Source organism: Vespa crabro, chromosome 2 (assembly GCF_910589235.1).
Source record: "Vespa crabro chromosome 2, iyVesCrab1.2, whole genome shotgun sequence".
Lineage (NCBI taxonomy): Eukaryota > Metazoa > Arthropoda > Insecta > Hymenoptera > Vespidae > Vespa > Vespa crabro.
The window spans coordinates 14,096,358-14,121,820 of NC_060956.1; the positions used below are offsets into that span (position 1 = coordinate 14,096,358).

A 25,463-nucleotide genomic window follows, 5' to 3' on the forward strand; every position below is an offset into this window, starting at 1 on the left:
ACACAATTCTCAAAAAAATAACTGGTTTAATAGCAAACTTTATAACAATGAAATCTCTATAATAATATTCTTGATAGTCGCAAGTGCAATGTTTTTGCAAGTACCTTATTTTTCAGTATTCCAAAATTTTTTTCTTTTTCTTTCTATGTATTAAACCGGATTCACCATATAAAACGTAAGTAAATTTATAACACGGAATTCGATTTGTTCCATAACAGTTTCTTTTCAATAAACATCTTCACAAAGCTAGTTTTTTCTTTTAAGTATTAATTCCTTTAATTTGTTTAATCTTGATACATGTATAGTGGGGTCAAAGGTTCTTGTAATAATTGTGTTCTCAAATGTTTTAGAACATAATAATTTTTCTCTATATATATTACGTAATTTTATTAACAAATTAAAGTCGACATGGTAAAACTGATATACAAAACTATATTTGCGGTAAGCCATATATCTAACACGTTAACGTCAATTATATTGCCAATTAGATTGGGAAAATGTAAAAAATATTATAGTATAGACAATCATTTTCTCTATCTGCTAGAGGATTTTTGATAATTCTCTTAATAAAAGAAAGTGGGGATGCTAAAACACGCTATTTGGAGATTAAAGCAATCTGAAATTTATTAATTTAGTATATTCTTAAAAATTTAAGACGATTCTATTCTTTTATTCAAATGTATTGTAGTTTTTTTTTATGAAGATAGATAAATTGTACTATCCTACTCTTTAATGTCAGTAACTAATGAATAATTCGGTTTCATATTTAACCATCTGCGCAGAACATCTTGCGCAAAACGGACGAAGTAACCTTTTCTGTTTCACTTCATTGGTGAAAACTTTCATTTATGGGGATTGGTAATATAATCTTATTACATACATAATTATTTCGTATTGTTTGTTTCAGGTAAAATAATTTACATTATTGTAAACAATAATGAGCGTTCTAAAGTTCTATTATGATTTATTTTCACAACCATCAAGGGCACTATATATTTTTCTAAAAATTGCCAATATACCCTTTGAGGCGAAACCGATAAAGATAATTAAACTTGAGCATACTACTCCCGAATTTGAGGCCATTAATCCATTTAAAAAAGTTCCAATTATAGAACACAATGACTTTAAATTGACAGAAAGGTATGTTCGATTGGATAATTTATTTTATTTGATAATATTTAACGACTAATATCTTTGTAGCATTGCAATTGCAAGATATTTGTGTAGAGAATATAAAATACCCCAACATTGGTATCCTTTTTCATCAAGAGAACAAGCCAAAGTTGATGAGTATTTAGAATGGCAACATTTAAATACTAGATTAAAATGTGCATCATATTTTGCAGTAACGGTAATAGTATCAATAAATTAAAATAAGAATTCTTGAGGAATTTTAAATAACATCGTAATATAATATAATTAATATTTTTCTAATTTTATTCTTTATGTTTTTTTTGTTATAGTTTCTTAATCCTTTACAAACAGGAAAGTCAGCTAAACCTGAACAAATAGAAAAGTATAAAGCACAAATGTTAGGTTGTCTTGATTTAATAGAAAATATCTGGCTGAAGGATAAATTATTTCTTACAGGCAATAAGATTAATATAAGTGATATATTTGGTGCTTGTGAATTAGAGCAAATACGTGAGTTTATTTATGAGTAATCCATATTTTTACATTTTTCGTTATACAACTTTTTTACATCTGTATTATTATGATTCTATTATATAAAATAGGTATATTACAATAGATATTATATATTAAATTATAGGTTTAACTGGATATGATCTACGTGCAGAATGGCCTCGTATTAATGTTTGGATGGAAAGAGTACAACAGGAAACTAGACCTTATTATGATGAAGCTCACAAACTATTGAATAAATTTATAAAGCAGCAGGACCAAGCAGCCAGTAAGCTATAATTAAATATGAAAACATTATATGAATTAAAACATAATGTTTTTGTAATTTTATATTTTTTATAATCATGATTATTATTATTATTATACCAATTATGGATATTGAATCATTAATTGTAAGTAAAATAAGAAAATGGATACATAAGGATCAAGGGTTATATATATATAAATAAATAAATAAATATATATATATATATATATATATATATATATATATATATTTATATTTATATTTAAAATAATTTTTGATAGGTGAAGTATATAAAAGCTCATTTTCGATAATAATAATTGATTAGAGTGTATTGATATTTATCTTTATATAAGTTGAGCATTGTTAAGCACATTGTTTCTTTTTTGTATTTTCAAAAAAGAATTACTTTCTCTTATACACTGTTTCTTTTCTTTGAGAGAATTATTCAAAATACATTATAATGATACATATAGTGAGGAGCAAAAATTCTGGTTAACCTATTATCTAAGGAAATATTATATATTGGAAAAATTTAAATGCGGTTTTCATCATTTCTCCTGGCAAAAAGATTTTGTATAATGGCAACCTTTGAATTTTGCAGCAAAAGAGAAGAATATCGTACCTTCACCACTGATTTTCACATAAATGCTTAATTGTTGTAAATGGGTTTTAATGTATTACCATGAAATAAACTATTGTATACATGAATTAATGCTCAGATTTTCTGAAATATTTCAAACGCAAAGAAATGCGTTTCGAATACTCCTAACGAAAAGCCACAGTAATTCAATCAGACATTTTAACGATCTTTCAATTAATGATTCTATGGTAAAAATAAGCAGATATATATTCAGTAATTCATGTTAATGGGTATTAGTAATAATATATAATTTTTAAATAATATCACAATTATTTAAAAGATGTATAATATACATGGAGTATAATAAACCAATATTTAAACAATAGCAGATTTATTTAAATATTTCATACTTCGAAACATCCGTTAAATATAAAATAGAATTAAATTAATATTTAAATATAGTTAAAATTTGAATGCAATTTGAATGCAATTTGAATGCATGGTCATTGCCTGTTTCGTCAACAAAGACAAACTTTTCGCTGGTTTCGACTCCTATCGAAACAGTTTCGTTTTGGATTCTAAAGAGCAAACATCGAAGCAGTCTCTTTCCAAACGGGTAAATTATAATTGATCATACTTTCAATCATTTTAAAATTGTTTAAAAAATTTTAAACGTGCGCGAAGTATTACTAGCTAATATTTAAACAATGGCAAATTTATTTAAACATTTCATAGCTCGAAATACGCGAAAAACTTAAAATAATCTTAATTTAAATTTTCAATACTTGAAAATCTTTATTTTGCAGTCATTGGCTACGTGTAATGTTAACAAATTTGGAGTGGTGACTGACTGACGCTTACTAGATCAGTATTCTTTCGGATTTTAAATGAACATCGAAACGTGAAAACTTAAAAACGTGAAAACTTAAAAATTAATACTTTCAGTAATTTTAGATTTACTTAAACAACATAAAAGTAGGCGGTATTAAATAAATTAATATTTAAACAATAGTAAATTAACTTAAACGTTACACAGCTTGAAACATTCGTTAAACATAATATAATTTTAATTTATTTTCTCTTAAACTTAAGTTTTGAATTCACGGAAGTTGGCTTTATAAAATATCGACAAAAACAAACTTTTGACAAACTAACGATTACCGGATCAGTTTTTCTTTGTATTTCAATGACTAAAGATCGAAGCTCTCTCAAGATGTTTTTTCTGCAAATATCAACGAAATCCTAAAGTAAATATATTTTTATATCACAAATTTTTGTAATAATTGTAACAATATAGCAGTTTTTTATTGTAACAGTGGTATTAATTATTTTGTTTTATTTTTCTATTTCAAAATTTAGATTACCGTGGACTTTTGTTTCAGAAGCTAAAATAAAAATATCGCGAAGCAGAAGTTTGTTCATTCTTGTTTCTCGATTTAAACAAGTAAATTTGCATCGACTGCGTGCAATGTAGTCGTTAGAATCAGTGTTCGTTCGCAAAGTTTTCTGCTCTTTTAACAGTCGCACAGAATGTATTTAAAAGACAGTAGAGTTTCGTGAAGTAACTGTCCATTAAGAAGTCCGTTAAAAAATAACTATTGCCTATTAAAATCAGTGCATCATTCAAAAGAATCTCAACCTACAGCAATGTCGGCCTACTTCATTTTCAATCACCTACGAATCATCCCCACCTTCAATTTCGATTTAAATCGCAGACGAGTGTTTTGGAGCCATCGCTAAACTTCTTAAGTAGTAAGAGAATTTTTAAGTCCTTCCGACCACTCAATCATGTTAAGGATTAAAGGTTCGAATTATCACGGGTGATTGGTTGTAATTAATTAGTAAAAGAGCGTTAAATGACCACGAGTAAATTTCGATTGTGGGCAATTGTGGGAACCACTGAAACTGCAGTGAATAAGAATGCACATGGAGCTGAAATAAGCACACTAAGCTATATGCCAAGTTCTTTACCATGCGTTACGGAAAAAAATATTTAGTTTAGATTAAGATAAAAAATTTTTCATTTTCTTTTATTCTTTTGCAGTTAAATTAAATTAAATTCAAAATTTCATCTTTCATTAGTTATATATATATATACATTTATATATATTTTTTTCTTTCCCTATTTTTTTCTTTTCTACAAAATAAAAGAAAATAAAATAAAATAATTAAAATAAGAATAAATTCAAGTTCTATTAGAGTCATTAAGTTAGGATTTTTTAAAATTACGAAACGAATAAGAAATGGCAAATGTGGAGAACATTAGAGCACAGAATAAACATACATATATATCATGTTCTTCATTTCCACATTGTTTATAAGAATGCTATTAAGGTTTAAGAAATTTTCATTTTTGATAGAAGTAATTCGATATAAGTTCCGGAATATATTAAGTAATAAAATATATGAAATATTTCGAATAGGCTAGGTAGGATACATGAGTGGGCATGGTTCGAACTAAGCCGGGAGAAAACATGACCGGACATACTTAATAAGGACGATATTCATATTTTCGGCAAATAAACAGTCATCTCTATTTATTGAAACGCGTATAATGGTTTAACCAATTATTCTAGATTAATTATTCTGGTTTTTTTTTGGTAGAACCTTTTGGCAGATTTGTTTCTTTCAGTTTTTTTTCTTCTCCTTCTTTCTTTCTGTTTCTCTCCTTTTCTCTTCTTTTCTTCGCAATGGACGGGATGAGTAAAATATCCATGTACGCGTCGGAATTAGTTCCATCGTAGACTAGTTTTATTATTTAAAAGTTCGATTAGAAGATTGGTCTTGTTAAAAAATAGTACATGAAGCTATCGATGTTGCGACGGTCCTGTTATCCGTAAGCGGTCGAGACCGACTAGATAACGTTGGAATCCTGAATTCTCGATAAGCTCATATCATTCCGGGAACGCGGCTTTTAAAGTAGAAAATTATTTTAACACTCGTGAGCACGATTTAAAGTCCTACTGTGGACTTCGTTTTATTGCTCAAAATTTTGAATAGGAGATCGATTGTATCAAAAAATAATGTATGAAGCTGCCGATGTTGCGACAACCTAGCTATCCGTAAGTAAGGACTTACCCTCATCCAATTAGTGTTAGGACCTGAATTTTCGGTAAGTAACATTTCATTCCAATATCGCTTATTTTAGATTAGAGTCATAGCTGGCAGGTCTTCAGATGCACCAATCTTCATGTGATGAGACCTAGTTCAGTATTACTTGCGATATATTGAGTATTACCGAATGAATGACTGCATATTTCAGTGTATTTTCAAAATCTTTTGATTCAAATTTTGTCTAAACATTAAAGTACTATCACTTTATATTGCTAATAATATTTACACATATAGATTGAATATATTAGAATTCTGATAAATGTATATAAAATACATAAATTTATGACTACAATCAAGATTTAATGATTATTTGATAAAAAAATAATAATTAGTTAATATTAGGTCTATCCGAAAGTTCTGTCCGTTTTTAGAATAAAACAAAATAATAAATTTTTCATACCTTGAATAAACTTTATTGAATAATATAATTTCCATCATTATTTATGACTTCTTGCCAGCGTGATAGCAATTTGTATATCCCATGTTTAAAAAATACCTTATCCCTAGAGGCGAAAAATTGAATTAGTGTTTGTCTGATATATTCTTCGTTTCTGAATTTTTGGCCCTACAAAAAATTTTATAAGGACAAAAACAAGTGATAATCGGAGGATGCTAGGTCCGGGGAGTATGGTGGATGCAACAGAATTTCCCAGTCTAGCTCTAGGAGTTTCTGATGAGTCCCCAAAGCAGTATGTGGCCTGGCATTAACATGAAGCAGTATGATGTCTTTCCTATTGAACATCGCCGGCCTCTTTTCTTGGAATGCTGTTTTTAAATTATCCAATTGCTAACAGTATCTCTCCGAATTTAGCTTTTCGTTTGGTTTCAACAGCTCAAAATATATTGGTCCTTAAATGTCCCACCATATACACAACATTCTCAGACTATCTTCGGTTTGGAGATAGAGGAGGCAGGTTTTCTGGGTTCACAATAGGCCCTTTTCCTTATGATGTTCTCGTAGGTAATCCACTTTTCATCCCCAGTTATCATTTAATCTAAGAAGGGTTCGATTTTGTTCCGTGCAAGCAGAAATGTGCATATGATGACTTAATCATTCAAATTCTTCTCATTTAACTCATGTGATACCAATCTCAAATATTTCCACACCAATCCTAGTTTCCGAATATGATTCGAAATAGTTTGTTGAGTTGAATCAGACCTTTCTGCAATCTCCGATGTTGTCAAAAAAGGATTTTGCTCTAACATGATATTAACAATATCATTATCGTCGATCAAAGATGTTCACCTAGAGCGTAGCTTATCAGAAAGATCGAAATCACCTATTTCAAAATTTTCGAATCATCTTTTGCATGTTCTATCAGAAATTGTACCTTCACCAAACACTTCCAATAAATTTTTACACGCTTCTATAACATTTCTTCCTTGTTGGAATTCGTACAAAATACAGTGGCGTAAATAAACTTTATTAGTAGCCATAGGTACACGATCTCAATACTAACATGAATCATCTTCGTTTAGTTCATTCGCTAGTATGTATACATTCAGTGATAAAAAGAGAGAGGCAAATATGCGTCAAATGAATATGCACATACTTGTTGAAACTTGTTGTAACGGACAGAACTTTCCGGTACATCTAATGTATACTTACATATTATTTTTATATCAATTTCAGAGAAATAATAGGTTACCTTTGTTTTATATAGTAATTTTAATATAAATTTTGCTAAAACTAAATAAACTAAAATGCTGTACATGTACTAGTGAACTTTTTAATTATTGTAATATAACATGTCCAAATATTAAAATTATTTATTATACTATCTTCACGGAGAGAACGATTTTGTTCCATTCGGTTTGGATGGACAGTGTGACGATCAGGTGGAGGAACTTGAGTACGCTAATCAGAGCCGTATACATAAAACAAAGTACCGTTGTATCTAACTATTAACTCTCTAATGTTCGAAATAAAGCGTAAAAGCTTATGTGCACAGGGTCCTTTTCCGGCTGTATTCGGTTCTGATAGCCTGCAGGACCCATTTTATGACATGGAGGGGGCAAAATGGGCGTTCCGTCGAGCGGGATTTGACCGAACCATATGAAATGCCGATCGTTTTTTCCGTGAACGCAATATATATATAATTAATAGTAAATGGTTTATATATATATATATATATATATATATATATATAAATAGAGAAATGATGGCTTTACCCATAGAGATCTGGGAACAGATATTTTTATATGTTGATACAATAACTCTTACAAAATTAAAAGTTGTATGTAATTCTTGGAGAGAAATTATTGATAAAATCTTAAAGGTAAATATTTATTTTTCTGTAAAAAGTGATACTATTTTTAAATAGATACTATTAGATAGATACTTTTGTCAGGTCGATTATTTTAGGAACGTAACTTTTGGTATAAAAAATGTAAGGAAGAAATATCACAAAATACATGGAGTTTACTGTTTGAAACATTATATCCTAATAGATCATATGTTGATTTGGAAAATGCAAAAAAAGAAGGAGAAATATGGATGAATATGTATAAATGGTGGACTAAGTGCAAGAAATTAACGAATTATAATATTTTTCTTGAAAATTTAGATCCATTGCCAAAATATCATTTTCAAGAAATCATTACCTGTACTGCAGTATTGGGTAAAATAGTATATGTATACATATGTTGGGAACAATTCCATTTTTTTTACTATTTTAATAAATAATTATTTTTTATAGAAAATACTTTGGCTATAGGTACATCCAAAGGATATATTTATTTTTACAATATTGATGCTTTAAATAATAAACCAATATATGTAGCAAATCATATGGAATTTTTATATAAAATTAAATTTTTGAAAAATAGTATGTTAATATAATAGTATATAACTCTATTGTATTATATTGTAAAAAAGTTTTTCATATTCATAATTATGTATGAAATCATTTAATATATAACATTCTGTAGGTAGAAAAATTATTCTTGTATCTTCTTGTATAAATGGTCATATCAAATTCTGGGATCTTGAATCTAAGGAACTTATTAAAAAGGATCATGGAAAATTACTCAGGTAAAGAAGCTTATTATTTAATAATATCACAAATATTTATAAAGATAGAGAAAGTTAGTATTTGTTCCACTTATTTGCTTCATTATATTTTCACGCAGTACAAGTCAAAGTTATTGCTATACTGTCATAAAGAATACATTAATTGTCCAAGGATGTGTTCCCAGGACATTGTATGAACTTCCTGTTGATGAAATTGTTGCTGGTGCTGCAGATGGTAATAAGGTATCTAATTTTACGAAAATAAAATATCTAAAATATCTAATATCTATATATATATATTATTTAATGTATAAATTTGAATGTTTTTTTTTGTATATATTACAGCATATTTTCAAACATTTTTAATTTTTGGTTAATATATTTTATATTTAGATTTAATAAGAATTGTATTAAATATAAATTTAAATATAGATATCCTTTTATACAAAGAAAGGACATTTCATTAATGTACAGTTGGCAGAAGGTGAAGAAGTATTTATCACAGAATTTGTAAAACCACCAAAACTATATATCCGTGATTATTATATGTTTACTAATATAGCAGTATGTATTACAGGTAAATTTGATAAAAATAAATAAAAATATCAATTATCTTACTTTTTGTTAATTTTAGAACATGGACACTTAGGTTTTTCTATTCATGGTGGAAAGTGGAAATTTCATAATATACTTCCCATATTTCATGGAACACCCACTGCTGTCTTAGTTTATGCACACCTTCTCGTATTAGGTTTAAACTCAGGTAAATTGTATTGTATATAGTATTTGCTTCTATGTTTTATATATTTTATTCTCTTTCACAAAAAAATATTTAATTCATTATATTATATAATACCAATCGTATATATATTTTTAGGTCATGTTTGTATATATTGTGTGGAAAATTGGAATATATTAGATTTGAATTCTACTTTGGCAAGACTAATAATATTAGATACAGAACCGATTATATCATTAAACATAAGTGCACATTTTAAAGAACGTATAATTGCAGCAAGCATCAAAAGAGTACACTTTATTCATTTTACGTAACTTGTTAAAGATCTATCCACATAAAACAACTTTTGGATATCAAAAATTGATAAATATATATTTTATAAAGAAAAGGAATAAAAACAAAATTGTTTAATTTAAAAATTCTTATTTTTGTAATTTTTCTATTAAAATAAAGTGTGTATGCGTGCGTCCGTATCCACACATGTATGTATATAACTATCAGATTATGTTTCTATTATTTTATTTATTTTGCTTCTAATAAAAATTTTTATGACTTGATATTTTATATACTTTGAGAATTTATAATTCTACTTTTTGTTATATTTCCTTTTTCATCTATTTCATCAAAAGTTATTAAAATATTTGATATAATAGGCATTGATTTACCCATATTAAAATCTGTTATAGGTTTTATCTGTAAATCTTGCACATCTTCTGTATTATCTTCTAAAATCTGAAAAAATGAAATAATTTAACATTTATAACATATTAATCTAACCAAACATGTACAAATTGAATCAATATATTTATTCTTACTTCTACTTTTACTAATGATGAAGTCTTATCTAATTTAAGCTTATATTTTTTTTCTGTAATATTTGGTTTTTCAATAGATAAAGTATTTTCTTCATCTACTGTCTCATATCTAACCATTTGAAGTCTATAACAGCCATCTTCATCTTGTACATATTGAAATCGCTTATGACCACTAGGTAATTGTAAATGATGTGCTTCAATAAGATGTTTAGTTAAGCGATAACTTTTTCTATATTTAACAGGACATTCATGACAACAATACCATCTCACTTCTAAACTATGTATACGTTCAACATGTCTACAATAATTAAAATTTTTATGATAGATATAGTTTCACATATTATCATAGTAAATATATAAAAATCAAAATACCTGTCTAATGTATAAGCACCCTTACAAGTGAAAGAACAACCTTCATAGTGACAAGAGAAATTAGGTCCATTCGTATGAACAGTCATATGGGAATCTAAATCTTGTTGGGACTTAGCAGCATGAGAACACAACTGACATGGAAAAGTTCTTGTGGATACATGTCGATACCTCACGTGTTTTGCTAAACTGGCTGGAGATTCACAAGTCATATCACATAAAGTACATTTATAATTAAATACATGCAATCTCATATGATCACGGAGAATGCCTTCTGTTGGATAGAATTTATTACAATGTGAACATTGAAATCCTTGCACTGAAAAATAAATCATTAAAGTAGTATGATAAAAATTACAAAAGTAATGCGAAAAATATCTAAAAAAAATATAAAGTGAAATATAATGTTTGATATTTGTCTTACCATCTATAGGAATTTGCCTTTTACAATGAGTATGAAATTTTGTATTGGAAGCAAACATAGTACCACAATCCGGACAAGCAACTATTTTTTCTTTAGTATGACATCTCATATGATCTCTAAGTTTATATAAACTAGGATATTTATTTTTGCATCCAGTCCATTTACATTCAATTCCACCTTCTACTTTATTACCACGTGGATTAGTATCTATATGAGCAATTATATGATACAAATACATCTGATAATTAGAAAAAATTTTTAAACATTCTTCCCATCTACAGATATGTGGTACTGGTGAATCAAAAATATTCTTGCAATCTGCATCTCTATTACATTTCTGTAAAAAATTTATTTTGTTGTGATAAATAATTTACTTGATACCATTGAAATTATTTAATTATCATTATAATTACAGGCAATTTTATTCTTCCACGAATATTTGTTCCAATACACTTTAATTTAGTATGATAAGAATGGTAATTGACGTGTCGTGAAATTTCGTCAGAAATACCACTTTCATATGAACAATTTTTCCACTTACATACATAAACCTCTGTATTGTCTTCTTTAACTTTTATTTCTAAATCGCTTATATGATTAGCAACATGTCTTGTAAATACTTCAATGTAATTATTATCAAATTTACAATCTTTCCATTCACAAATTAAATGTAAAACTTCATGCTTTAAATATTTCCCTACTCTACGTCTTTTACCACCACATTCTGAAACGGAATCAAATTCAGAATCGGTTTCATAGTCGTTACAACTATTTTCTGTTTTATCTTTGGATGTGTCTTCAGAATACAAATGTTCATTCTGTGATTCCACCCAAATACTACATCTTTCTTGCATTTCATTAGATGTAATTGATGTTGTAAGAAGTTCTGTCATTTTGTTTGCACAATAATAATCGAATCACAATATTTTGTATTAGAATAATAACAAAGACTCTTCTGCTTTACAAACTGATGCTTAACCTGTAATTATACACTATCGCGTATAATTAGTTCGAAATCATAGTCAATGTTTATAAAAAAATATTAAATATACTGCTTTTAGACATTTAAGTACTTTTCAATCAGCTATTGGGTCCTATTATTTATTTCGTAAAGAAGTGGATAAAATTACTGATGAATTTGGCCACTTTTAATGTGTATTATGTATGAATATTATTCAAAAATGTACATTATCATAATAAATTGAAAAATAATAACATTTATAAAATAATAAATACTAAGGTAAAAACATTTGCAACGTGCACATCAAACGTAATAGAAATATAAACACAACTATCCGCCATCACAGACCAACTATTCGCGCGTTAAATTCAAAATCATTTTTAATATAACATATTTTTATTATTTATTAATTCAAGTCATTTATCGACGTTTTAAATCTCAATACTCTATACAATACTCTATAACAATACTCTATTTTTATAAAAAGATTTTGGTTAAATCAACTTTTCAGAATCTAATTAATATAAAATATCAAAATGTAGTCATTAGCTTGACTGTACTTGCATTATTCACATTAGGTAAGAATAATTTTTATAATGCAAATAATATAGATTGTCTAAGTCTCTCCACGTGAAGATTACTGCATATGAAGATTCTCATGAATTATATTATAATTAATTCATTTTTATGTATCTAATCTGAGCTGTATAAATCGTCTTTAGTAAGTATCCATTCGATGTAAATAAAATCTAACGAAAATGTAAAAATCATACTCATTACCCTTTTTTATAATTTAAATAAATGTATCATGTTGGACAAATAATTGTTTAAATATGCTAATATTTAACAAAAGAATCGTGATATTGACTGGTTCAGTGTCCTGTGCATTAAAGTGTACTGACGTTAAAATGTTTAGGTTAGTTCTAGCCGAATCTTTGACCACTTCTTGTTATAAACGTTGTTTTTTATATAATTTGGTATTAGAATTATTTCTCAATTATAATTAAACGAAATTCAGGCTATAATTAGCAATTATCCAAATATGTTTTTTCTTTAATCTTGACTGATACTAAATAAATTTTCGATTGTCTATAATGGCGGTTTATTCAAAATATAAACAGAAACTAAAGGATAGGATTAACAAACATTGGACGAGTACTCTAAAATTCATTATTTTCATGGAATAAATTTTTTTGGAAGGAATAGATTATTTTATAAAAATGTTTATATATATGATAAATAATGTAATGTATCGTTTCTTCTTTTTTTTTTTTTTATAGAAGAATTAATACATTGCCAACTTTTAAGTTGTTCGAAATAAGTGTATTAAATAATAAAAACGAGGATGTGTGTAATATTTAGTTTGAAATATAAGTAAGTCGATATAATGCGCGTATTACAAATCAGAGAAGCAATGTAAATAATGTAATAGCAATTAAATCATTTTCACTATTAACAACGTCCACGGTCCTTGACGCGCTTTCTTGGTGCAGCTCTTAAAATATCATCCACACGTAGTATCATTTCTGCTGCTTCTGCAGCACTTAGTAAAACTTGTCTCTTTACAACCCATGATTCTGTAATTCCTAGTCGTTTCATACAACCGATTCTTCCTGTTTCCATATCTGTGAAAATAATCATGGATAGTATTTATATAAAGTTTCTTTTTATGTTGTCATAATATTTTTAATTTTTTTTAAAACTTACCCAGACCCATCGTATTGGCTCCAGAATTATGTGCGGCTCTTAGTTCGCTGACTAATTGAGCCGAATCATAACCAGCATTATCAGCAATAACAGTAGGCAATTGTTGTAAAGCTTTTGCAAAAGCTTCCATTGCAACTGCTTCTTTTCCAGGAGTCGCAGCTGCTGCTTTCATAACAGCACATGCCATTACCATTTCGCTGCAACCTCCGCCATAAACAATTCGCGATTCACGTACTGTTGCCGCCAAAACACAAAGAGCATCATGCAATGACCGTTCTGCTTCATCAAGAATTTGTTGAGTAGCTCCTCGTATAATGACAGTACACGCTTCTCCCAAAGCAACGCCAGAAAATCGAAGTAGTGTGTCTTCACCAATCATCACCTATTCAAAAATATAATATATATTTTACTAATTCATATACTATTTTATATTATGTGTATCCAAGAAATACCAACCTGTTCAATGAGTTCACATTTACCAAGTTTTACCATCTCAGGATGATCAAATGTACTGACTATTTCTCCGCCAGTAACAAGAGCAAGTCTTTCAATTCCATCAAAATCAGCATGCTCAATAGCCATAATTCCAGCATCAGCAAATAATTGTTCAGGATAATTATAAATTAGTTGTCGATTTATGAAAACGTTGCAACCATGTTTTATGATTTTTTCAACTTTATCCTATGAAAAAAATTATTGCTATTCATTGTAATATTTTTCTATTTATATCTATTCATCTTTTAATCTATAATCACCTTCATCTTTTCTTTCTCTGCTACTTCCAATTCAGCAATTTTTGCCATAGAATCAACACGAACTCTGGAGCCAAATACCTAATGCAGAACATACAATAACACATTCAATACTCTTATATATATTGTAATATTTAAAAAAAAATCAGTATAAGTTCTTTACCTTAATTTTGTCAGTATCCATTGGAGTATTAGCTATAAGTATATGTGCATCTGTAATTTTTTGAGGCTGATGAAGACCAGGCTTTTTATCTAATAAAAAACCTTCATCCAGAAAAGAATCTGAAAGAGTTCCTCCACGTTTTTTAATTACTTGGATAGCCGATAAATTTCCAGACCCTTTAAGTCTCAATACTGCATCTACTGCCAACTTGCTGAAGTGTTCCTTATGTTGAGATAAGATCTTTGAACTCAAAGTTGTACGTGCAATATTCAGTAGATCTTCACGAAAGCATTCACTATCTGCAGAATTATCTGCAGCTGCATTTTTGAGTGCTTCTCTTGCTACATTAGTTGCATTTCTCCAACCAGAAATAATGGTTTGTGGATGAATTTTTTGTTCTATTAATTTTTCTGCCTCTTTCAATAATTCAGCAGCTAAAGAATTTTTAATGCATTATGTACAAATTAAATATTTTAACATTAACTTGATAGAATTCAATATTATATCATTATACAAATATACAAACCAAGTACTGTAACAGAAGTAGTCCCATCTCCAACTTCATCATCTTGAACACGTGACATGTCAACTAAAATTTTAGCAGCAGGATTGTCTACACCAACGCTTTTAAGAATTGTAGCTCCATCATTGGTAACTTGTACTTGACCTGCAGATCTTCCATGAGCTACCAAAATCTTATCCATACCTTTAGGTCCTAATGTCGATTTTACCAAATCTCCTATCGCTATTGCTCCTACAAATAAGCTCAATCTAGCAATTTCTGCTTTTTCCTCCTCTGCCTCATTTTTGAGAATCCTTACAGGATTTAAGGAAACCTAATAACCAACAAATATAATTGAAGTACTACACAGGAGAATATATATGTATATATACATATATCGCATATTTCGCTTAATCAAAATAAAATTAATAACAAAATCAAAATTATTATTCTAAATATCATTTGGCAGTAATACACGTGCGCCATTTGTTACATCTTCATATAAGCTATCACCGATTTCGTTTTATCTTATTAACATTGACAATAAACACGAAGTCTTGTTTCTCATTTTATACTATAAAAAGCAAAATTTTAAATTACCATCGTGAAACGCTATGAAAGAATCTATATCTGAATCCAATATCAAATGTAATTCTAACTTCGAGGAAAACGAAAGACACGACAAACGTAAAGAGATTCCAGATATAATGGCGCTGCGATCGAATAAAATACAATTTGTTCTCTTTTCCTATTGGACGATTATCACGAGTTTAAAATGTAAACCAATCAAAAGATATCATTCACTTTTATTATTTAACTGAAATACCACTCGTAAAGTAGCTATAACGGAAATAATACTAATGATCCAGAATTTTATATTTCGAAATTTTATCGCTAGAGGACATCAAAAATATCGACTGTGCTTTGCTGATTCCAATTTCAAGTCCTTTTATGGCTATTTATAAGGTTTTTCTCTGAAGCTCTGTTAAGAGAATCTATACATAAAGAAAATTATCTCAATGATTTCGTTTGTGTGTGCATTTATGATTGATTTTATTTATCTTCTTTAAGAGATACAATATGACGATATTTAATTAAAGAAAAAAACAATTAAGATGCTATTATAAAATATTGTTTTTGATTTTAATTATACAATAATTTTTAGTCTCGAATAACATTTATTTCGAAAACAGCGAAAAAGTAATGAATTTATATTTTCAGTTATGTTTGACAAATTTCATTTGATTGTTGTGACAATTTAAAAAATCCTTGGAAGACTTATTTTAACATTTTATTAAAAAATCAACGATATTTGTATGAACTTAATTATTCTTTATAAAAATTTGTATATGTTGATATTGTATATGTTGATAGAAATAATGGGTTAGTAAAGATAAATTTTTTGTTAATGAACACATTATTTTATATTATCGATATTATGTATTAATAAGTGATATGATACATACAGGGTGGCCTGAACATTTCGGCCAAATTTTGAAATTTTATAAGAAATTTAATTTTAAACAAAAGTCTCCCATATTCATGGATCGAAAATTCTTTAAAAAGCTAACATCTAAAAACCTTTGAAATTACCATTGTTTTATTCATTTTTACAAATATCAAAGAAAATATGCATTTTTAACAAAAAGTACTCAAACAAAAGTTGTAAAGAATTAAATAATCTTTCAAATGAGATCAAAATTATTGTAGTATATTTTATAAATTTAAAAATAACCAGTTTCAAATGTATATAAAAGTGTTTTCGTCCTCTTATGGTGATTTATTTAAACAATGCAGAATAATAAATTCTTTTAATTATTGAAGTAACTAATTAAATTAAACCAATGGCTAAAGCCATTACAGTATAAATAAAGAATATTTTTTAGAAGCTCTGCCGACGATAGCCGAAAATATACTTTTTGTACATTTGGAACTGGTTATCTCAAAATTTATGAAACATGCTACAATTAATTCCTTATATTTCATAAAAATAATTTAATTCTCTACAATTTTTGTTTCGATACTTCTTATTAAAAAACATATATTTTTTCTAATATTCACAAAAATATATAAAATAACCGTAATTTCAGGGGTTTTTGTAGAGAACGCTAAGAATACATTTTTCGATTCATATTTATTAAAAACTTTTTATTCAGAATTAAATTTCCTTTAAAATTTTAGTTTATAGAAATTTTAGATTCGAATGTTTCTGGGTGTTCTATACATATACAAGGTGTTCTATACATTTACATTGGAAGACTTAAATATTTCCATTATTTATAGTTTTATGGAAAAAATTCTTAGGTTACAATTAGAGTATTCGAAGGAGCACAATATAGCGCTAAGATAATTTTTTTCTTGGAGTCATTTTTAAAAAAAAATATATTTCTTTAAATAATATAACTTTGTCCTAAGAACTTTTTCCATAAAGCCATAAATAACGAAGATATTTAGATGTTCCGATTTAAATGCTCTATCTTGCATACAGATCTTTATATATCAAGTTGTAGTTGTAGTTATTATATTTGAATACGTATGCAAATTTTTAATTAATTTTTATAATGTGAATTTGTATTACTTCTTAGTCCATTTATAAAGATCAAAAAAATAATTATCAAAGCTTATATTTAGGATATTAGATCAGTCACATTGAAGATTTAAAACCCAACGATCAATCTGGATGAAAGCACGCGTTTAAATAACGGTCTATTCGCAGCTGTCCCTTCGATTTCATAGTACGTATGTATGTACGTACAATAGGGGTCGCACGAGCCCTACGATAGCTTTGTACGTGCAATACATAACTACATATGGACTTAGTCCCTTTGGAATCTAAACAATAGGATAAAGAATACCGGTAGGATGGACTTATTCGATAGAAAAGTTTGAAAGAATCGATCACATTCAAATGCCTTTATCTTTTAGTTTTGTAACTTTCAAATTCGTTGGAAATAAAAAATCAGTCTGCGTTTCTATTCTTTTTAAAATTATGAAAAAAACGAAAGATGAGAATTTTAAGTATATGTAAAATACTCAAACTTTTTGTTTATATTTCTAGATGTGAATGAAATAGAAAGTTGAATTTTTCTTAGGGAAAAAGAAGCGAAATTTTGAATCATTTCAGATAAATCTTTGAGATATACGATTATCCTTCTTTAATAATAGATGCACATATACACGGATATGAGTATGTAAATGGTAAAGTCTAGCGAAGCGTCACAAAATCACACCAATGGAGAGAGAACTTTTAAGGGCCAGGTGTGACTCTTCTCCTCGTTCTGTAGTCCTCTCGATCGAGAGGGGGTCATAGGAAAATGACTCGTGCAGACGTGGCTGCCGTTACGGAAGCAGCATAGGGGCGTCGGATTGGTTCGAGGGCACGCGCCGTACGGGGCATCTGTGTTAAAATGCCCATGGTGATGCATGTTCCGTCCCCTTTGGCCCCTTGGATGAGTCATTCACGCACGAACGCACGTACCTACGCACGACAAGCGGCGGTAAGAAACGTGATGCATAGTGTGCATATAAGTATGTACATAAGTGTGATCCAATAATAATAAATAAGACGTCATGAAATAATAGAAATATTAATTTCTCTCTTTTTATATTATTTTTATCAATATTCTTCCTGAAAATGATTTGTCACTTAAAAAGAGAATCTTTTTATGAATTGCAACATTTTCTTATTTTTTTACTTTTGCAAATTAAAAACGAAAACGTATTGAAAATCAAATTAACGCAGATATATGTCGGTGAATATCAATTATGCGAAGAGTTACACGAAGTTACGCTTTAACGGTCATGATGTACAGTCTATACATATACTGTGACGAGACGTAGTACCCCACTTATGGATGAGGGTAGAGAAAGAATGGAGAAAGGTGGTGCACCCCGCAAGGGCGACAAAAGAGAAGGGGAGGAGTTCCAGTCTCATGTATGACTTGGCTTATACGAGAACGCAAAAGGGAGGCGTATCGAGTAAGGCGGAGAAGTCGGAAGCGAGTCGGTCAGAGTCAGTCGCTTGCGGCACATCAACGCGTTGGGATCAGTATCGCGTGAACTTGACGATCATCATCATTATTTAGATTCTATCTTCTTGATTTAATAATTATCGGGAAATGAAATATTTTAAATTAAAAAAAAATAATAGAAGTGACATTTCTTCTTACGACTTTGGAACATTACAAGATTTCATTATCGAAAAATTAAATTTCCAGAACGTTAACTAGTTTTAAAAATATACAGCTATCAGGAATACTCTTCATAGGGGTTCAAACGAGAAGACCATAAGGTGTTCTGAAGCCACGCGACCTGTGGGAGAGCCGTTGTTCTGCTCTGTTGAATCATTAAACTACCCTTGTTGTATCGTACCCAACGAAGAGACCAACTGTGACCACCGCTGGCACCCTTCTTAAAACCTTTCCTTCTTCTTCTTCTTCTATATTTCTTCTTCGATTACGACAGGCAGAACACACTTTTTGTTCTTCGTTATGACATTTTAACAAAAAAACATTAAAAATTAACGCAGCATTTTGTGAATTTATTGGAAATTGAAAGCAAAAGATGAATACCTTCAAGAGACACCAAAGCAAAGTATTTTGGGAACAAATGTCATCGCAGGATTTAAAAAAGGATTTTACGATCCGTAGAAAAGATCCTGTTGAAGTTTTTCAATTTCCTCCTCCTCCATCCACCGACACGGATTATCCTTCAGAAAACGATGAAGAAAATCGATCCTCCAGTTTACGCGAAAATAATTTCACGAACGTTGATAACGTAACAGTTATACACGTTTGTCCGAGAGTCAGTGAAACGCAACGCGATAAGACCTTTGATGATGCATTGATTCGATGTAGAGAAAATCCGACGATACTTCAAGAGTAAGTCATGGAAACTGATTATATTTTATGATATCAACTGAAAGAATTTCTATTCACAATACGAATTTTATTACCATTTGTAGAGAGAAAACGGATATCAGTGTTGGTACACACAAAAACGAAGGAAATATCGTCGTTTCAGAGAACAGATCTCTCAGTCCTCTCAGTCAGGATCTAAAGAGTCTAGATTCTGGTTTTTCTGACTCCGAACGATCGAATTGCTCACAGACTTTAGAAGATGAAAGTCCGCAGAGACGTAGAAGACGACGCAGGAAAGCTAAGGAAAGAAATCGTAGAATTCGTCATAAAATTGGTTCCCTTTGCTCGGAAAACAATTTAATACCTCGACCAACTTGTACTTCAACCCCGAAGGATCCCAAAATACGAAACTTTCAACGAGATCAAAGGTATTTTTTCATATTTATTAATAAGATGATGGATTTAAAAAGTATATAGAATAGTCTAATATTTACCAGATTATAATAAATAAAAGTATTTCGAATTGTGCAATGATCTTACCGAATACTTTAAGATTCAAAAAATAGATTTATTTTAGATATTGAAATCTTTTTATGAACGATAAGACATAAAGAACATGTAGATTTTATGAAAGCTGAATGAATCGTTGCGATAATATGCCCATGGTGAGCCAAACCGATAGGAATGCGACGCGTAACGAACTTCGCCTTATTATTCTTATGGCTTTCGTAAATAGATACTATTACATGAATGTATGTGTATCTTTTGCGTAGAAAAATTTTTCTCTGCAATTTATTTATGATTAATTCAATGTAGATACGATAAAAGTGACGTTGAATTTGACTATTTGGTAAATATTATTTGTCTAGGGTATGTATATTTATTGATATCCCCAGGGCTATATTGAAAGTAGAGCATCGTATCTTTGAACGCATTGATAGGCTTGTCGTAATCTCTTTTGATATACTAGAAGACACGTATTGCGCGACTAAAAAATATTCTACCTACTAACATTGACGATTAATATTCCAATGTAGCCGACGAGTACTTTATATGCACAAGATGTCTCATAATACGGAAGGTCTTGCCTTCTACGACGTTACAAATAACTGAGATACTCTGTCGGTTTAAAGGAGAACGGAAAACGCCGTTTTCTACGCTTTTCTGCATCAATTTAAATAGCTTACAAAGTAAACTCATTAACTATATGCATATAATTTTAATGATGCATATTTGCTTGAAAAAAGAATCGAAGTATAAATAAACAATGATTAAATATAAGTAAATAATAATTATTTTTCAATGGATTTTGCGAGATTAACATCGTCACTTTTTTTATGAAATCGTTGACGTTGCGTGACACAGATATTTTTTCTCGATAGAGCTCAATCTATGCTCACGTTAACGTTTAGTTGCATCGTGCAAAATGTTACATGTATGTCATAGAACACGTGCACGAATGAAAGAAAAAAATGAGAAGGTCGATTTCGATCATCTCATCGAGGGACAACGTATCTAAAAAGAATTTAAGCTAATATGCGCGAGTATAAGACGGGTGCAGGTGATCATATAACTGCATAGCTCTTTTCAAGAATCGAGATTAGTCATCCTATTCACAAGAAAATTCCAGTTCCGGAGGTGGCTGATTAGTCAGCCTTTACTCACTATCGCTTCTCTACTCTGATCCATTATCCCGGAAAGCATTCGGTGACAAAAGAAATCGAGAATATCCTGTGTCTTGTCCAATGAAAATGCAATTGTGTTGTTATTATGAAATTTTGATTTTTACATTTTACGCTATGTCTCATTTAAGGTAGTATATGAAATAAAAGGAAAAGAAAAAGAAGAAAAAGAATACAAAACAAAATTACAAACAATTAACAATTACAATTAACGTAAGCGATCGTAATACGAATGATCTCTTTTTCAGAACGAAGATTAGAGTGACTGCTTTACCTAATCTTTCGTCTAGCTTGTTAGAAGACGAATCGTTAAATTCTACAAGAATAACAAAAATATTTGCAACGAATCTTTCGTACGATTTTTTTGATAATTTTCAAAATGTTAATGGCAAGATTGCATCGCCAATAAAGACTTGGTTAAATGACTTGACAATAGAAACTGCAAATGAATGTTGTATCGCTCTTCAAAGTAAAAATCTACCTCGGCGAAAGCATAATGATTTAATTTCGGAGGAGGATCAAATGAAGGATTTGAAGATGTTATCTTCCTTGGCTACGGCAGCTGCAAATAAACTTCTCGTTAGAGCTGATCAATTTGAACGTCATTATCAATATATCTTAAAGCAAGTGTATTTATTAATATTTATAAAAAATAACGTTCGTTTAATTCGTTTCATGTGTTAACACGATACAATCTAACTTTTTAGCGAGGTGTCGCATTCGAAAAGCGGCAGATTACAAATGGAGCTATTACGTGCCATCGAGGACAATGCTTTTGCAGTTTTATCAAAATTAGGAGCACCTCCACCTCGAAGAATTCAGCAAACGAATTTGAAAGGAATTCTCATGCAATTAAACAGCATGAAAGATTACGTCGACAGTGCTATTAATACCCGTTTAGATTTTTATATTGAGGTTCGTTATCTTGTTTAAGATAGTACCTATACAAAATGAAGAATTTACTCATTTGATTATTAACAATAATTAATTATTCTTGCAGAAAATAGTAAGATGTTTGGAAGAAGCACCGAAGGAAGACAGTAGTGTAGTTAGAGGAGCTTTAGCAGCTCTCACGGCTTTGGGTTTAGCCGGAGCACGAGCAGGCAGTAGTATCGCGAGATGTTCAGGAATTAGGGCTCTCCTAACTTCTCTCATTTCTGCCATTAGGAAATCAAATGATTACGTAGCCACATCTCTACGCGCTCTGTCGAGCGTGTGCTGTTCGAGAACAGCAATTGAGCACTTCGTTAAAGACGACGGACCGGAAATTGTAATTGACCTCTTGTCCAGTAAAACATCGTCGGAAATCAACAAAATGGAAGCTACGGCTTTGGTAGTACAGATAACTGCACCGTGGACCAATGCTGTAGGCTTACCATATGTCGAACCATTTGCGGAGACATTAATTACTGCTTTAGGAAATCTTATTAAAAATATGAATTCGGAACAAACGTTACTGTTGACAGCTGCTGCACTCAATCAAATATCTAAATCAAGAAAATGCGCTGATATTATAATACGACAAGACACGGTAAGAAATTTATTGAGAAGCGTGAAAAAATCAAACGGTGGAAATGTTTGGTTGATGCAGCAAGTGGCTTCTCTCATAGGTGAACTGGCGCGTTTACCAGAAGCTCGAGAATACTTAGCTAAAGCACGAGCATCCGTTGCATTGGTTTGTTTCCTTAGAATGAGACCTCCAGGTTTGGAGGACGCATATCAACGTTTAGAGACCACAGCTGCAGCTGCTCTGATAAGGCTTTGCGTAGATCCAGAGATAGCGAGACAAGTAGTTGCAGTTGGAGGTGCCGATTGTCTTCCCACGTACGACGTGAATTATCTTCTCACTGAAGATGAGGAACAAATAGAAGCTGGACTTCTAAAGTATACTAAATCTTTAAGACGAGCATGCAAGAAAGCTGTGAAACAGATAGATGTAGCGAGAGCACACGATTATTTTAATTAATTTCATTAATTCTCTTAGTATACTCAAGTGCAAAAGGCCGAAGAAAAATTGTAAATAATGTAAATGTTTTATAAATGTTCTATTATAAAATAAAAGAAAACCTATATATACAAAAATAAAAAGTATATAATTGATATTAATTGAATAAATTTAATATACTTTGCAATATTGAATAAATGATTCTCGCAAAATATAATTGTATAATAATATAAATGAATAAATGGTATATTATAATTTTGATAAAAATATAAAAATTACCCTATTGGTTTGGTCAAAAATTTTCACATAAGGAATTCCCTATGTTCATATCTAATAAATCTAATAATATAGAATTATGTTTTTAAAGCGAAATTTTTTTTTCTTTCAAGAATAAAAACTGATCATTGAAAAGATAAAAACTTTCCTTTAAGATTAAAAACTGATCATTGAAATTCATTTCAACTATTTCTTAAAGTAAAAACAGGACAAAACACGTATTTCATTATTTTTTACACATTAATACTAGTTTAAAGAAAATAAAATTTTTGCTTTGATATGTTCGCGTCTTAATAAGTACTTTTCATTTTTATCTATTATGGTACATTATCCTTCAGTTGACTACTATGAAAGATATCTACTGTAGTTTCCTGACATGATCTTAATTCAAGATCACAATAACCCAAAACAAACTTTCCATTAGGTGCTTTAAAATAATCTAAACCACGTCCTATTTTTATTATCCATCCATTGCTAAGTCTGTAATAAAATATAAATATAAATATCTCTTATAAAGCCAAATATCTAATAAATTAAAATAAGTTAGTATCTTACACAATTTGTCTGTCATGTAATGTATCAGAATATGTAATTTCAAATGATATAAGATGCGAGTTCAGGCTGTGTTTCAATTCTTCAAGTCTTTTAGATTGATTTTTGAAATCTTCTGGATCGCATGTAGTAATGAGAGATATTTTTGATAGAGAATGACATTTTTGAACTGCTAATTCACATAATCTTACTAAATTTTGACACTGTGAGTAAAGTAGACAATAATATATTTATATATTATATTATATATTAAATATTAAACCATTAAAACATTAAACATTAAACATTAAAATTAATATACCTGATGAAATGCCCTTATATATGGATCTTCTATTTGAATATATGTAACCATAGCGTCCAAAAATCTACCAAAAAGACTATTATATCCATAACCAATTGCGCCATCCTTAATCTTTATTAATTCTCTGTATGTACCTTGTGTTTTCTTTCTTTCGACTAATTGTTTTACTTTCTCTGCTCTATCCAGATATCGCGATGTCATAACAGTAAAATGTTTGCTTTTAACTGGATCCTTTGTCTCTGCATTTTATTACTTATTCTTTGATTACAATAATTTTATACAAAAAACAATAAATATCAAAATTATTTATATATAAATGAAATTCATATATTATATACTAAACCTTTTATAGTGTCAAGAAGTATTTGTACACCTTCTTGGTATAATAAAAGGGACATAGTATACTGTTCCTCTTCATCCTTTTCGACAGCTCGCTTCAAAATTGAGGCTGCTGCATTTTCCATTGTGTCTACTGATCAGTAAAATCCTTTGCTTATTAATACTACAATACTTGAAAAAAATTATAAAATTGTATGATACAATATATAATAATATAATATATTTTTAAATATTTTTGTTTGTAATTCATTCTCTATATAAATAATCTTTCTAGTAATATTAGTATTAATTGTTTATTATTGTTTATTTTTTAATAATTACCTTTTTTCTTATACATAAGTGGTATAATTTTCGTGATATCGATAATCGAAGGAAATCGATGTATATTTTAAGGGAAACGTTATGTATTATGGCAAACAAAATATGGACACAAAATACAGATATTATAACCTAATAACATTCTATTACGTCTGAAATCG

At 29.4% G+C, this 25,463-nt stretch overlaps 5 protein-coding genes and 1 long non-coding RNA gene across 18 annotated transcripts; 2 read left to right on the plus strand and 4 right to left on the minus strand.

The window, feature by feature from the left end:
- Positions 1-48: 48 nt before the first annotated feature.
- Positions 49-9,656, plus strand: LOC124433014 (glutathione S-transferase theta-3-like). Of its 9 annotated transcripts, none has more exons than XM_046982496.1 (10): positions 49-175; positions 908-1,140; positions 1,201-1,351; positions 1,464-1,644; positions 1,772-1,912; positions 8,517-8,619; positions 8,718-8,841; positions 9,031-9,175; positions 9,233-9,361; positions 9,476-9,656. In XM_046982496.1, the coding sequence occupies exons 2-10, from the start codon at positions 938-940 to the stop codon at positions 9,649-9,651; spliced, it is 1,353 nt and encodes a 450-aa protein (XP_046838452.1). In that variant the 5' UTR covers positions 49-175; positions 908-937; the 3' UTR covers positions 9,652-9,656. The 9 variants fall into 9 exon arrangements, 7 of the variants coding, with proteins under 7 accessions (XP_046838452.1, XP_046838455.1, XP_046838460.1 ...); XM_046982499.1 differs by having other exon boundaries at positions 9,073-9,175; XM_046982498.1 differs by lacking the exon at positions 49-175 and adding an exon at positions 307-441.
- LOC124433016 lies at positions 4,979-6,121 on the minus strand. Of its 3 annotated transcripts, XR_006944418.1 has the most exons (3): positions 5,986-6,121; positions 5,550-5,673; positions 4,979-5,382 (listed from the first exon to the last, which is right to left on the minus strand). It is a non-coding gene; the product is annotated as an uncharacterized LOC124433016 (long non-coding RNA). The 3 variants fall into 3 exon arrangements; XR_006944416.1 differs by having other exon boundaries at positions 4,979-5,673; XR_006944417.1 differs by having other exon boundaries at positions 4,979-5,766; positions 5,986-6,089.
- Positions 9,657-9,891: 235 nt separating the features above from the next.
- On the minus strand, positions 9,892-13,065 carry LOC124433013 (histone H4 transcription factor-like). The gene is made up of 5 exons (XM_046982495.1): positions 11,359-13,065; positions 10,946-11,282; positions 10,525-10,840; positions 10,153-10,450; positions 9,892-10,069 (listed from the first exon to the last, which is right to left on the minus strand). The coding sequence occupies exons 1-5, from the start codon at positions 11,836-11,838 to the stop codon at positions 9,899-9,901; spliced, it is 1,602 nt and encodes a 533-aa protein (XP_046838451.1). The 5' UTR covers positions 11,839-13,065; the 3' UTR covers positions 9,892-9,898.
- A 142-nt stretch (positions 13,066-13,207) lies between these two features.
- On the minus strand, positions 13,208-15,742 carry LOC124433012 (T-complex protein 1 subunit beta). The gene is made up of 7 exons (XM_046982494.1): positions 15,631-15,742; positions 15,055-15,364; positions 14,529-14,962; positions 14,369-14,446; positions 14,070-14,294; positions 13,614-13,995; positions 13,208-13,531 (listed from the first exon to the last, which is right to left on the minus strand). The coding sequence occupies exons 1-7, from the start codon at positions 15,631-15,633 to the stop codon at positions 13,359-13,361; spliced, it is 1,605 nt and encodes a 534-aa protein (XP_046838450.1). The 5' UTR covers positions 15,634-15,742; the 3' UTR covers positions 13,208-13,358.
- A 3,050-nt stretch (positions 15,743-18,792) lies between these two features.
- LOC124422254 lies at positions 18,793-23,659 on the plus strand. Of its 2 annotated transcripts, XM_046958469.1 has the most exons (6): positions 18,793-19,910; positions 19,994-20,317; positions 21,820-22,194; positions 22,279-22,486; positions 22,572-23,102; positions 23,182-23,365. In XM_046958469.1, exons 1-6 carry the CDS (start codon positions 19,594-19,596, stop codon positions 23,218-23,220), a joined length of 1,794 nt encoding a protein of 597 aa, XP_046814425.1. In that variant the 5' UTR covers positions 18,793-19,593; the 3' UTR covers positions 23,221-23,365. The 2 variants fall into 2 exon arrangements, with proteins under 2 accessions (XP_046814425.1, XP_046814424.1); XM_046958468.1 differs by having other exon boundaries at positions 18,798-19,910; positions 22,572-23,659.
- A 416-nt stretch (positions 23,660-24,075) lies between these two features.
- LOC124422263 (MIT domain-containing protein 1-like) lies at positions 24,076-25,447 on the minus strand. 2 transcript variants are annotated; one of them, XM_046958489.1, is made up of 5 exons: positions 25,306-25,447; positions 24,989-25,117; positions 24,646-24,884; positions 24,348-24,547; positions 24,076-24,272 (listed from the first exon to the last, which is right to left on the minus strand). In XM_046958489.1, exons 1-5 carry the CDS (start codon positions 25,319-25,321, stop codon positions 24,110-24,112), a joined length of 747 nt encoding a protein of 248 aa, XP_046814445.1. In that variant the 5' UTR covers positions 25,322-25,447; the 3' UTR covers positions 24,076-24,109. The 2 variants fall into 2 exon arrangements, with proteins under 2 accessions (XP_046814445.1, XP_046814446.1); XM_046958490.1 differs by having other exon boundaries at positions 24,989-25,155.
- Between the last annotated feature and the right edge of the window lie 16 nt (positions 25,448-25,463).

What these genes read in the sequence shown, in the direction of transcription:
- LOC124433012 (XM_046982494.1), bottom strand. An exon ending in CAGAGAAAGAAAAGATGAAG is followed by an intron (nt 14,295 to 14,368) that starts GTGATTATAGAT and finishes TTTTTTTCATAG; the next exon opens with GATAAAGTTGAAAAAATCAT. An exon ending in AGCCAATACGATGGGTCTGG is followed by an intron (nt 13,532 to 13,613) that starts GTAAGTTTTAAA and finishes TTATTTTCACAG; the next exon opens with ATATGGAAACAGGAAGAATC.
- LOC124433014 (XM_046982496.1), top strand. Translation starts at nt 938, where the DNA reads ATGAGCGTTCTAAAGTTCTATTATGATTTATTTTCACAACCATCAAGG. An exon ending in GATCATGGAAAATTACTCAG is followed by an intron (nt 8,620 to 8,717) that starts GTAAAGAAGCTT and finishes ATTTTCACGCAG; the next exon opens with TACAAGTCAAAGTTATTGCT. An exon ending in GTGCTGCAGATGGTAATAAG is followed by an intron (nt 8,842 to 9,030) that starts GTATCTAATTTT and finishes ATTTAAATATAG; the next exon opens with ATATCCTTTTATACAAAGAA.
- LOC124422254 (XM_046958468.1), top strand. Translation starts at nt 19,594, where the DNA reads ATGAATACCTTCAAGAGACACCAAAGCAAAGTATTTTGGGAACAAATG. An exon ending in AACTTTCAACGAGATCAAAG is followed by an intron (nt 20,318 to 21,819) that starts GTATTTTTTCAT and finishes TCTCTTTTTCAG; the next exon opens with AACGAAGATTAGAGTGACTG. An exon ending in GTTTAGATTTTTATATTGAG is followed by an intron (nt 22,487 to 22,571) that starts GTTCGTTATCTT and finishes TTATTCTTGCAG; the next exon opens with AAAATAGTAAGATGTTTGGA.
- LOC124422263 (XM_046958489.1), bottom strand. An exon ending in ATATAAGGGCATTTCATCAG is followed by an intron (nt 24,548 to 24,645) that starts GTATATTAATTT and finishes CTTTACTCACAG; the next exon opens with TGTCAAAATTTAGTAAGATT. An exon ending in TTACATGACAGACAAATTGT is followed by an intron (nt 24,273 to 24,347) that starts GTAAGATACTAA and finishes ATTTTATTACAG; the next exon opens with ACTTAGCAATGGATGGATAA.
- LOC124433013 (XM_046982495.1), bottom strand. Translation starts at nt 11,838, where the DNA reads ATGACAGAACTTCTTACAACATCAATTACATCTAATGAAATGCAAGAA. An exon ending in AAGGCAAATTCCTATAGATG is followed by an intron (nt 10,841 to 10,945) that starts GTAAGACAAATA and finishes TTTATTTTTCAG; the next exon opens with TGCAAGGATTTCAATGTTCA. An exon ending in GGTGCTTATACATTAGACAG is followed by an intron (nt 10,451 to 10,524) that starts GTATTTTGATTT and finishes TAATTATTGTAG; the next exon opens with ACATGTTGAACGTATACATA.